Source organism: Mandrillus leucophaeus, unplaced genomic scaffold (assembly GCF_000951045.1).
Source record: "Mandrillus leucophaeus isolate KB7577 unplaced genomic scaffold, Mleu.le_1.0 Scaffold178, whole genome shotgun sequence".
NCBI classification, from domain to species: Eukaryota; Metazoa; Chordata; class Mammalia; order Primates; family Cercopithecidae; genus Mandrillus; species Mandrillus leucophaeus.
In genome coordinates, this window is record NW_012101787.1 from 2082738 (window position 1) to 2095687 (window position 12950).

At 44.3% G+C, this 12950-nt stretch overlaps 1 protein-coding gene across 1 annotated transcript in view; it reads right to left on the bottom strand.

Moving 5' to 3' along the window:
• The window catches only part of LOC105537679 (supervillin-like), a 118616-nt gene extending 107253 nt beyond the window's left edge, over positions 1-11363 (bottom strand). Inside the window, 1 exon segment of the mRNA XM_011977331.1 lies at positions 11308-11363. Within this exon segment, the coding sequence (XP_011832721.1) occupies positions 11308-11363 (56 nt within the window).
• Between the last annotated feature and the right edge of the window lie 1587 nt (positions 11364-12950).

Consider the following 12950-nt stretch of genomic DNA (forward strand, 5'->3'; position numbering starts at 1 on the left):
AATGTTTCTGGCAGCAGTGGAGAAACAGAACAAACGATGTGCTGAGGATGGGAGGTTCTCACATGATACTGACCACCAGCATATTACTGAGATGCCAGACAACTGTTTCTTTGGAGAAATGGCCACAGTTCTCTCTTCTTGCCTGCTCCTCAATCGCTTAAATTCATAGAGGCTCATCCGTGTGACTCTTATGAAGGACTCAGGAAGGGTTGGGAGAAAGAAAGGGAGGTGGCTGGACAGCCCGGGGCCAGGGCCAATGAGAAGTTTTGAAAGGCTGAGTCACAGGAGAAACTCAAAGGAATTTGATTTTTGACTGCTTCAATTTCCGTTTCTTTTCTCAAAGTGGTAATTTTTAGTAGTGAGTCAAAACTACACACACACACACGCACATGCACGCACACACGTGCACACACACACATAGCTTTTATATTGCCCTTTTTTTTTTTTTTTTTAAGACAGAGTCTCACTCTGTTGCTCAGGCTGGAGTGGCGTGGTCTCGGCTCCCTGCAACCTGTGCCTCCCAAGTTCAAGCGATTCTCCTGCCTCAGCCCCTCAAGTAGCTAGGATTACAGGTGCCCACCACCATGCCCAGCTAATTTTTATATTTTTAATAGAGATGGGGTTTTGCCGTATTGGCCAGGCTCACTGAAGCCTCAACCTCCCAGGCTCAAATGATCCTCCCACCTCAGCCTCCTGAGTACTTGCCTGCCTTGGCCTCCCAAAGTGCTGGGATTACAGGCATGAGCCACCGCGTCTGGCCTTATATTGTCCTTTGACTGTGTTCAGAGATGTCAGCCTTGCTTTTCTTCATTTATTTTTACGTGATAGCCACCTTAAAACTAGTTGAATTGACTTTTGTTAGGGTAGCTGGCTTCAAAAAGACAAAGTCTCTCTGTCTGTGACTTCAAAAAAGTCTCTCAGTTGGTCTCTGCAGGAATCAGAGTAGCTGGAAGCAGAGTTGCTTGTCTTATAAAGGTAATTATGTTGCTATTTAGAAGACAGGGGTATAGTGAGAATGGGGCACCCTGCCACGCAGCCTCGGGAGAGGAGGCTTGGCCAACAACAACAGCTTCCCCATCAACAAATTAGCCCTAGTGAGATTATGGTGATAAAACTTTAATGGTTGTTAGGACATATTTTGAAAATATTTTCAAAGATGACAAAAAGCGAAACGTTTTAATCAGTTATTTAAACCCCAAAGAGGAGAGTGGAGCCAAATTTTTCAAAAGGCCACTCAAGAAGCCATCGAAATCAAATTCCAAGGGTGCCTCAAAGGTACGACTTGAACCCATGCCTCAAACCCTAATTGAGAAATAGAAAATATTAGTAGGGTCCTAAGTAGCATTATCACATTTCCTTCATTTCCTTTTCTTTTCTTTTTTTCTTTTCTTTTTTTTTTTTTTTAACAGTGTTATGGCTTTTGTAGTTCGGTGAGCAGGAGGAAACAGTGCCCAGTGGCTTTTTTCTCCCTGCTTGCTTGGCGGGAGGGAGGGTGACAGTGTTACAGGAGTCCCTTGGTGCCACTTCGCCAGCCAGAAATCTCTGCAGTTGTGGTGACCTGTGTCCAGGGCCTTGCTTGGGCCTACAGGCTCACTCTGCCCACTCGGCCAGCAGGCTGTACTCCGTGGTTCTACCAACCCAGATCCTGTGCCTGCTAAGGCTCCACCCTCAGTCCACGGCTGGACCAGGTGTGCAACAAGCAGCTTCTGTGTTGGGTGCCACCGTCTAGACAAGGGGAACACAGTGGCACCAAAAAACTTGGAGATGCCAGCAACCATGGAGCTCCAAGGAATGTTGCAGCTCTCGGCTGGGGAGTCCCAATGTCTGAACTCCCAAGAAATGCAGCTCTTCACTCCTGTAGCTCAGTGAGTGGGAGCTTTGCCATAAGCCCTTTTATTCCAGCCGCTTGCAGCTTGGCGAGCAAAAGGGTGTGACACTCAGCGGCTTTTTTCACTCCCACAGTTCAGGGAGCAGGGGCATTCTACAGCTTTTTCACTCCTGTTGCCCACAGCTTGGCAAGCAGGGACACTTACAGCTCATATCTACCCGCTGCCCACAGCTCGGCGAGTTCAGGGTTCTTGTCCTGTGACCAAGAAGAATAAGACGGGCAGCGCTGGAGAGTGAGTAGGGCAGAGAAGAATTTTATTGAGTGACAGAAGGAAAGCTCTCAGCGGAGAGGGGACCCTAGAGTGGGCAGCACTCAGCTGCAAGAAGGGCCCATGAGCAGGTAGCCCTCTGTGAGGCTGAGGTCGGAGGCTTTTATGGGCTTAGAATGGGGTAGTGCATGCTGACTGGTCCATAGGCAGGTTTTGGAAAAAGTACCATTTGACTGGTTAAAAGGCATCATCCACTTTGGGAGGCTGAGGCAGGCAGATCACGAGGCCAAGAAATCGAGACCATCCTGACCAACACAGTAAAACCCTGTCTCTACTAAAAATACAAAAATTAGCTGGGTGTGGTGGCTCGTGCCTGTAGTCCCAGCTACTCGGGAGGCTGAGGCTGGAGAATCACCTGAACCTGGGAGGTGGAGGTTGCAGTGAGCCAAGATCATGCCACTGTACTCTAGCCTGGTGACAAAGCGAGATTCCATCTCAGGGGGAAAAAAAAAAAAAAAGTATCATTGAGAAGGAACCAATAGAGAGAGACAGGGTAAGATGGTGATAGAAGTTCTCAGGCTGGTTATGGGCTCTATCTGGAACCAGGAGCTTGGTTTTTGGGCTTTAGGCTCTCTTTGGATTGAAGGTCGGGTTTCACCGGGGACCTGTCCCTGTCTGCCTAGGAATGTGTCTGTCTCCTGTCACCATCAACAGGGTCTCTGTCACACAGGCTGGAGTGCAGTGGTATGATCACAGCTCACTGCAGCCTCAACCTCCCAGGCTCAAGTGATCCTCCCACCTCAGCCTCACATGTTAGCTGGGACTACAGGCACACACCACCACGCCCGGCTAGATTTTTGTATTTTTGTAGAGACGGGGGTTTCACCATGTTGCCCAGGCTGGTCTTGGACTCCCGGGCTCAAGCGATCCCTCGGCCTCGGCCTCGGCCTCCGAAAGTGCTGAGACTGCAGGCACAGCCTGATAGTTCCCTTCTCCCCCCCACACTATTTCATCTGGGTAAGGATCAAAACCATTAACACACACACAGTGTCATAATCAGTAGTTGAGTGCCAAGATCATTAGTTGATCTTTCCTTCTGGAATGCTTCCTGCCATTCTCTATTCCCTGTATTCCAGAAGGAAAGATCAGCTAATCGGGAGACTGTGCAAGCCTCCTGCCCACAGGAAAGGTAGACTTTCCTGCCGCCCTTACTGCCCTGTTTCAGTATTCTATAAGGACAAAGATAACATGAGAAGGAAGCCAGGATGCAGTTCATCACAGAAGCTGAACCTCAGCCAGGAGCAGCGAGAACCAAGAGAAGGACAGCGGACAGGCTGAGTCATCCTATTGCCCATGGAGATCTTTGTCCTCTTCTGGACAAAACAGGCTAAGCAGCCCACCAGTGAACACTGCCCTCTGTTAGCCATACACTTCTGGGCATAAGAAGAGAAGTTCTCAGGATAGGATTTAACAGACACACAGAGGTACCTCATCAGGGTCATGGACTCAGGAGGCTGGCTCCAGAGAACTCGAAGATCACTACGGGAGCACTAACAGCTTCTAAGTGGGAAGTGGCTTTGCTGAGAGCTCTGTACTTAGGATGTTGAATGTCCCAGGTTCTCCTACTAAAAGCTAAATCACCCCCAATTGTTGCAACACAAAAATGTCCTTCTAAAGCCCCTTAGGGGCTATCCTAGATTGAGAACCATTGAGAATCACTGATGCCCCAGTACTAGAATTTCAAATACACAGCCTATGCCTTAGACACCCAGGCCCTAGGTTACACAGTATAGACACCAGTAGCCCAGCACTACACTCTTTTCAGTCAAGCCCAGATTCAAAGCAAAGCTATGCCAAACCTATTGCTCCTGGAAGCTAGAATCCATCAACGTAGTGGGTATTTGAAGGGACACCTTAGGGTCCTCTCTGATCGTTCACTTAGGATTTTTTTTTTCTTTTTTTTTTTTTGAGATGGAGTCTTGCTCTGTTGCCCAGGCTGGAGTGCAGTGGCACGATCTCAGCTCACTGCAAGCTCTGCCTCCCGGGTTCATGCCATTCTCCTGCCTCAGCCTCCCGAGTAACTGGGACTACAGGCGCCCGGCTAATTTTTGTATTTTTTTTAGAGATAGGGTTTCACCGTGTTAGCCAGGATGGTCTCGATCTCCTGACCTCGTGATCCACCCACCTCGGCCCCCCAAAGTGCTGGGATTACAGGCATGAGCCACCGTGCCTGGTCTTCCCTGAGGAATTAAATGAGCTCATAAATTAAACTGTCCTTTAAATGTATTGGTGAGCTTATTAATTCTTAGTGGAAATCTATAGCGAATTTTTTAGGAAAATAAAAATTCTTCCTGCAAACAAATTTCCAGCAAACAAATAATTAGCTGTCAGTCCATTCTTTCCAGCAAATATTTTTTCAATTGCCAAGATTTACCTCATTCCTACAGACATGGGATTATAATAAAGAAATTATGTACCAGACAAAAAGAAGTAATAGACATTTTGAGTTTCACCTCTTTTCCCCAAGTCTATGCAAACATGTAATATAATTAATGTGTAATTAACATGTATTATATTACATGTTTGTTTTATATTATTACTAATAATATAAAACCATGTTTGTTTTATATTATTACTAATATAAAACTGTGTTTATTATTAATATTATAACACATGGTTTTATATTACTAATTATTAGCGTAAAGTTAATGCTAAAAACATCATGGATGGAAGTCCCTCTTGCTGTGGAAATCTATGTAGTAACTTTGTTGCTTTCTTTACAGACTACCTACAGTTCTACCAAAGTTATCTTCTTTTATTTATTTATTTATTTATTTGAGACAGAGTTCTTGTTGCCCAGGCTGGAGTGCAATGGTGCAATCTCGGTTCTCTGCAACCTCCGCCTCCCGGGTTCAAACGATTCCCCTGCTTCAATCTCCCAAATACCTGGGATTACAGGTACCTACCACCATGCCCAGCTAATTTTTTGTATTTTTAGTAGAGATGGGGTTTCATCACATTGGTCAGGCTGGTCTTGAACTCCTGGCCTCAGGTGATCCACCTGCCTTAACCTCCCAAAGTGCTAGGATTACAGGCGTGAGCCACAATGCCCAGCCCAAAGTTATCTTTGATTGATCATCTTGAAGGTCTCTGTTTGAAAACTTTAAAAAAATTTTATGTAATTTCAGACTTCCAGGCAATGTAAAAGATATCCTTCATAATATGCAGCATTTTACTACTTTGGCTTATTTTTATTCTTTTTTCCCTCTCCATAAGTGTATTTATATGTACATATGTATGTACATACATATACATGCATGTTTACATAATATTTTTTCTGAACCATTTGAGTCAATTGCAGCATGAGGCCCTTTTATCTCTAAATTCTTCAGCGTGTATTTTCTAACACAAAAGAATAAGAATGCTTTTTAAAATTAGGTTCACCAGCTGTAATTCAATTGATTATATGCTGTGTCAAAATTATAATTCATATATGGTTCATGTTTAGTAATAGTAGTTATTATGTAATCCAGATATAAATAAGCATCAATGGTCTAATTTCCATTATAATAAGACATTTTCTACTTTGCTTTCAAATACATTAGGGCTTCTAAACATATCCGCCTGTCCCTTGTTTTACCTGCTATGTTGGTCTGTTACTCTTCTCTGAGTGATTCGGAGTGGTACCACTGTGGCAATACGGACTCTGTGAGTCTATTTCTTTAGTTATTTCTAATGGGAGCTGGAGGTTAGTTTTCAAGTAAGGCAATTTAAGGAAATTTGACAGCAGAGCTGTAATACTTCATAAGTTATTTCACTGCCTAATATGCTTTTCAGTAAGACGATATAACACCAATATGCTGGACGATTTTGTCTGTGGGGTGCTTTTCTTGGGAAACATAGTTTCTTCCATTAGCTCTAAGAAACAGAGGTTTCTGGCTAAGACATTGTTGAGTTCAGTCCTCCAAACGTGAGCACAGTAGAACCTTCCAAAGAAATATAAGTGGCAGCGGTACTGCCAAGAACACTTCTCTCCTCCTTCACACGACAGCCCAAGAGCCCAGGCCAGATCCGGAATATTCTGATCTTACTTCTCACAGGAGTAAAGCCCTTTCACTTTTACTCTTGGATGGCAGCCACTAATATAAAGACAAGCAGCTCATAAACCAAGCAATTACAAACTAGAGGAATAAGGGGAGGGGTGACGGCTAAAGGGTGTAGCGTTTCTTTTTGGAGTCATGAAAATGTTCTAAAACTGGCTGTGCTGATGGAGGCAGAACTCTGTGAATTGCTAAAATTGACCGAATCGCATACTTTAAATGATAGGGTTGCATGGTATGTGTGTTGTGTGTGGTTTTTTTTTTTTTTTTTTGAGACGGAGTTTCGCTTTTGTTACCCAGGCTGGAGTGCAATGGCACGATCTTGGCTTACTGCAACCTCCGCCTCCCAGGTTCAAGAAATTCTCCTGTCTCAGCCTCCTGAGAAGCTGGGATTACAGACGCCTGCCACCACAACTGGCTAAGTTTTGTATTTTTAGTAGAGGTGAGGTTTCACCATCTCGGCCAGGCTGATCTTGAACTCCTGACCTCAGATGATCCACCTGCCTCAGTCTCCCAAAGTGCTGGGATTACAGGTGTGAGCCACCACGCCCAACCGTGTTGTTGTTTTTTGAGACCAAGTCTCGCCCTGTTGCCTGACCTCAGATGATCCACCTGCCTCAGTCTCCCAAAGTGCTGGGATTACAGGTGTGAGCCACCACGCCCAACCGTGTTGTTTCCTAACAAAGCTGCTAAGGAAAGTAGAGTAATATTTGGTCCATTTCATAATTCCTCAATGGAAAATCTATTTTAATATTATAAACGTTACATAAGTAAGGAAATTTTTTTTTTTTTGAGATGGACTCTTGCTCTTGTTGCCCAGGCTGGAGTGCAGTGGTGCAATCTCGGCTCATTGCAACCTCCACCTCTTAGGTTCAAGTGATTCTCCTGCTTCAGCCTACTGGGTAGCTGGAATTACAGGCACCTGCCACCACACCCAGCTAATTTTTGTACTTTTAGTAGAGATGGGGTTTCACCATGTTGGCAAGGCTGGTCCTGAAAGCCTGACCTCAGGTGATCCACCTGCCTCGGCCTCCCAAACTGCTGGGATTACAGTGGAGAGCCACCTCGTCCGGCCAGGTAAGGATTTTTAAGCCCTTGATTTTTTGTTTGTGATACACACTTAGGGAAGTCCCGAGGAGAAAAAGCAGCAACCACTTTAATGCTCAATTTCATAGGGGAAATCCCTCTTTAAATGAACACAAAGAGACTTCTATAAACTTGTAACATAAAACTTGATGTCATTAAAACAAAATTATAGCTAAATCCTTTTTTCACATACGTTGCTAAAGGCTGACAGACAACATTATTAGCATATCTGTTAAGACAGAGAAACAAAGAGAGTGCTGGTCTTTCCAAATCTGCCTTTTTTTTTTTTTCTCATAAAAAAGACATGAAATAAGCCTGCAGATAATTTAGGTGAAATTCAGAGGACACAGGGCACTGGCATTAAAAATGCCAAAAAAGCATGTTTTAAAGATTTAAAGGACCTTGTTAATTTAGAAATATCAATCTGGTTGAAGACGTGAAATCATCATCATCTTTGATTTATAAAAATTACATTTTAATAACCATTTATGATAAATTTTAGAATACAACTGGCTAATAAGCTTAGGTGTTCTAAAAGTTTATTACAGATGAAGTTACCATTTGTTAAACCTTAAGGAACCTAGCATATCATACTGCTTTTGATTTTTCTGCTCATAATACTGCCTGTGGTATTATGCTTCAAATAAAGGAATTGGGATAGAGAAGGGGAAAGAGGGATGCTTCTGACTGGTGGAAAAAACCTCTGCTATGTAGAACTTCGCCTGATCAACTCTTCTCAGCTAATGCTTGCATTGATTTGTTCATTCTTACACCTTGTTTTGATCACCTGAATAGGTTTAAACACTTAAGGCCAGGCGTTGTGGCTCACACCTGTAATGCCAGCACTTTGGGAGGCTGAGGCGGGCAGATCACTTGAGGCCAGGAGTTCAAGACCAGCCTGGCCAACATGGTGAAACCCCCGTCTCTACTAAAACTACAAAAATTAGCCAGGTGTGATGGCACATGCCTATAATCCCCGCTACTTGGGAGGTTGAGGCAGGAGAATCGCTTGAACCTGAGAGGCAGAGGTTGCAGTGAGCCGAGATGATGCCACTGCACTCCAGCCTAGGCGACAGAGAGATATTCTGTCTCAAAATAAATAAATTAAAATAAAAAGAAGTAAATTTGTTTTTTTGTCTTTCACAGAGAGTCCTAGGCATTGACAGAATCATTCCACTTCACAGCCGTTCCATGCCCCATCTCCACCCGTCCTACCTGGACACGAGGCCACTGACTTGCCTTGAAAACTTCTGGGGGAGAGCTGATGTGAGCACAGTGTGGACCACCTCATTTCCAGGTACCATGAACTATTAATTTTCTTTTCTTTTCTTTTTCTTTTGTTTTTGACAGAGTCTCGTTCTGTCACCCAGGCTGGGGTGCAATGGCACGATCTCAGCTCACTGCAACCTCTGCCTCCCAGGTTCAGGCAATTCTCTGCCTCAGCCTCCTGAGTAACTGGGATTACAGGTGCCCGCCACCATGCTTGGCTAATTTTTGTATTTTTAGTAGAGACAGGGTTTCACCATCTCGGCCAGGCTGATCTTGAACTCCTGACCTTGTGATCCATCCGCCTCAGCCTCCCAAAGTGTTGATATTACAGGTGTGAGTCACTGTGCCTGGCTTAATTTTCTTTTTGATATGAAATCTCATCTGCCTCCTTGTAATTCTATACATTATTCTTACTTTTGGCCTCTGGAGCAACATAGAATAAACCTATATTCCAGCTGACAGTGTTGTCAGTTCTTGAGAATTGCCACATGTCCCTGTCTGGGTTTTCCTCACCAGGCCAAATGCCCGGAGTCTTTCAGACATCCACCCTATCAGACTATGCCTTGGCCCATCATCCATTCAGTTCCTCAGATGTATTCCAATTCGGCAGCAGGCCTTTTTTACTGGATTTACTTTCTATTAAAAGAATATGTTGTTTGGTCTAACTTCCTTGGGACATGATTTTTGCTTTTTCTTTCAGAGTAGAAAAAAATCTGCCCTTCCATCAAATCTGTTTCTTCCTCTGGAAGGTCTCCACAGCTCAGTCAGGATGAAGTGAGCCTGGACCAATGATCGTTCCCTGTGCTGCTGTTACAGTTACAAAGACCAGGCGATGTTTCCATCATTTCACAGGAAAAACTAGGGGGAATTGGTTTATAGTGGTGCAGACATTTTACTGCGTGTGTGCCTTGACCAGTGGAAATAGTAATTCACCAAACACGTGTGAGTGCCTGCTTGGGGAAGATGGTCATGATACATAGTCTGCACGGGCTGTTCGCAGCCCAGCAGGAAGCTACAAGATGTTAAATGTAAAAGCCCTAACTCTGGGAAGCATCAGGAGGCCTGGGGCAGCCTCCGGAGGCAGCAGGAGTGGGTGGACAGAAAAGAGATGGGGATGTGGTCAGAACTCACTGCCCTTGGAGAAGGTTAAATGGAGAAAAGAGATGAGCGAAGGTCGATTTTATGTTCCCTTTCTCACCCACCACACCCAGCCTCTGGCAAAACCTCAGGAGGCCTAAAATTAAAGGGCAAGGAAGGGAAAAAAGGTGAGGATTAAAAATGCATGGAGACGGCAGGGAATTGAAGCTAATTCTAGGAAGAGGCAGGAAGGGCCGCAAAGGAGACTGTAAGCTGGAGGTTAGGGAGAGAGTTCTGCTCAAGGAAATTCGGACAACACAATAGCATCTACCCAGACCTGGTTGGTCACTTAGGAACAGCCTTACCTTTAGGAAGTGCAACTAAAAGCTTAGCATCAGTTCCTCTTTCGTGGTTGGTGAGCTGATCTTTATCTTCAAATAAGAACGCTTTCTGAAAGTGAAACATTTCTCCATTAATAGTTAAGTCCATTTAAATCAAGATAAGATGTTAAATAGAAAATGCAGAACATAAAAATTATGCCACTGTCGATCGCAAGTAAAACGTTTTATATTGGGGAGCAAATTGGTAGCTTTTTTCATTTACTTATATTTCTGTAAATATTGTGATTTTTTGTGCAACTAAGTAATTACAGCAGGATTGGTGGGTGGTGTGTGAAGACATTGCTGAACTGGGAGTCGTGTGCTTTAGCTCAGACTGACCCCCTCTTCTTGACCTAGGAATAGCTGTGCAAGCTTGTATTAATTACTCAACCTCTCTGTGCTACAATTTCTTCCTCAGAAAATCAGTAACTTGTCTAGGTGATCTACACGCTGTCCTCCAGTGTTAAAATTACATTAAAGTAACAGATGCCTTCAAACAACCAAGGCATCAAAGCATGGTCAAAAGTTTGGAAAGCCTCATGAAGACTCGTGTTGGAATAAAAGAGGAAATGAAAGAGGAGAATAATAAAGGAAGTGAGCCCTTACTGTGGACTTCCCCCCATGTTAAGCACACCCCAGGTATCTCCTTAATTATCTCCCCAAGACCCTAGGAGGTATGAACTACTCAGCTGGGTGCTGATAAAGGTACAAATGGCCCTGCCCTCTTGCCCCGCCCACCCAGGCCCTCCACCTGGCCTTGCAAAAAGCATCTGCTTTGTAGTATTGACTGGTGGTGTCAACACTCCCACCATGGCGGATCTCAGGCTCCCACAGGACTCACTGAACTCAAAGTCGGGAGAGAGGCACGCACGTCAGGCTGCAGCACAACACCGGAACTAGTACCATCCTCAGTTTACAGATCCGGAAATTGTTACGTGATTTGCCCAAAGACTCATATTTGACAAGAAGAGGAGATGAGATTCAAATCCGTCTCCTAGTTTAATACCAGCCACAGTCACCCCAAGACTGCTGTGTACACAACTCCGTCTTTGATGTGCCCGGAGCAGGCAGGGCAGAGGGTGCTGCTGCCTCGAAGGAAGAAAAGAAACCTGTGGAAACAGGGAACTGCAGTTCCTCAAGGTCAGTGTGACCTCCAGAGGGGTAAAAGATGGGCATGAAAAAGACTCACTGTGAAGCTGACCTTCCCCCCTGTACGGGTGCATTTCCATAGAGGCCAAGGAAGAGACCGAGGAAGCCGCTGTGGGTACTGTGTAAGTGGGACAGCTGAATAAGCTCTACCCGCTGTGTAAACTACACGGAAAGAACTTCCACACAGTCCAAAGCGTGGCCGCCATCCCGCGCTCCTAGAACCAAGCCCATCTGAAATCTTCGTCTTTCCATATCCAATGTAGCAAAGCTTATACTCCACAGGTAAGTGTTCACATTATTTAATGAAAAGTCTAGAGAATAATTAGGCTTCATAAGCCACACTCCAGATTGGCTGGAAGAGCCTAGGACACCGACCTAGTCAGAAACTTGGAATTAGCACTGACTTCTAAACACTGAATTGTAAGGCAGTAACTACTGCTTTCAATGTAGAAACCTCAAAAAATTAAATAATGGCAGAAATGTACCTGACTTAAGGAATGGCATGTTATTTTAACTGATTATTTAATTGCTAATTTAAATATCTTGACAAAGCTCTGTACTTTGGGAAACTAACATCTTTTCAGGAAAAAGCATCTACATTAGAATGAAATAATGCAATCCCTGAAATATTCAACTTGCTGGGCACTGACCTTGGGGCACAAATGCTGTCTCATATTTTCAAAAATACACATCTGTATGTCTTTATTTTCCTCTTTCTTCATGTTTCTCAGAAAGCTCAATGGAGCCACTAATGAAAAGCAAGAAAGTGTCCCTGAGTTAAATACTCCGCTGAATTTACAGAGTGAGCTTTACGAGTCATCACCGAACACTGCCTGGCTCCACGGGCACTTATTTTCTCCAAACACACTACAGATAGTGCCAGCACCACGTGAAGTGCAGCCTTTTGATGGCAGGTCAGAAACCAAAGAAAACCCAAGTTCTAAGAGGAAAGTCTCTGATGCTTCTTAACGTGGTTCACTCGACATGCTGTTTCCTCCGCCTGAGCTCTCTCCTCTCCAGCCTCCTGCCGTCCTGTGGCTTCTCTTGCTCCTTGTCTGGGCCTCAGTTGACTGGTCATGTCCCGAGGGCAGAGCACCTGGACCCACTGCCTATCCCGACCAGCACCAAAAGTATATTACACACCTTGGTAATCCCAGCACTTTGTGGGGACTGAGGCAGGAGGATTGTTTGAGCCCAGAAGTTCGAGACCAGGCTGGGCAACATAGCAAGATGCCATTTCTGCAAAAAAATAGAAAAAATAGCCAGGCACAGTGGTGCACGACTATAGTCCCAGCTACTCAGGAGGCTGAGGTGGCAGGACCCAGTAAGCCTAGGAGTTTGAAGCTGCAATGAGCTGTGATTGTGCCACTGTGCTCCAGCTTGGGAGACAGAGTGAGACCCTATCTCTTAAAAAATGAATAAATTATTGAATTAAATATTATTTTAAAAAATTAAAATATGGTGAATGAATGGCTACTACAAAACGCTTCAAATGAATTCTACAATTCACCCTGAAGTATTTTTTGTGTACCTTTTATGCAAAGTTGATGTGATGGCCAGGGCAAAATTATTGCAAACATGGAGAATAACTATAAGAGCATACGGTCAATAACATCAGTCATAAGCCCCTCCTCCCTCCCTTCCATCTCACCCTCCCTCCTTTCCTTTCTTCCTTTCTTTCCTTCTTTCATCTTTGGACAGGACATAATTTGTAACACATCACTTCTTAGTACCTTCGCTCACCTTGCATACATGTGTGAAAAACTGGCATAATTTCACATGTTTATAAAGTA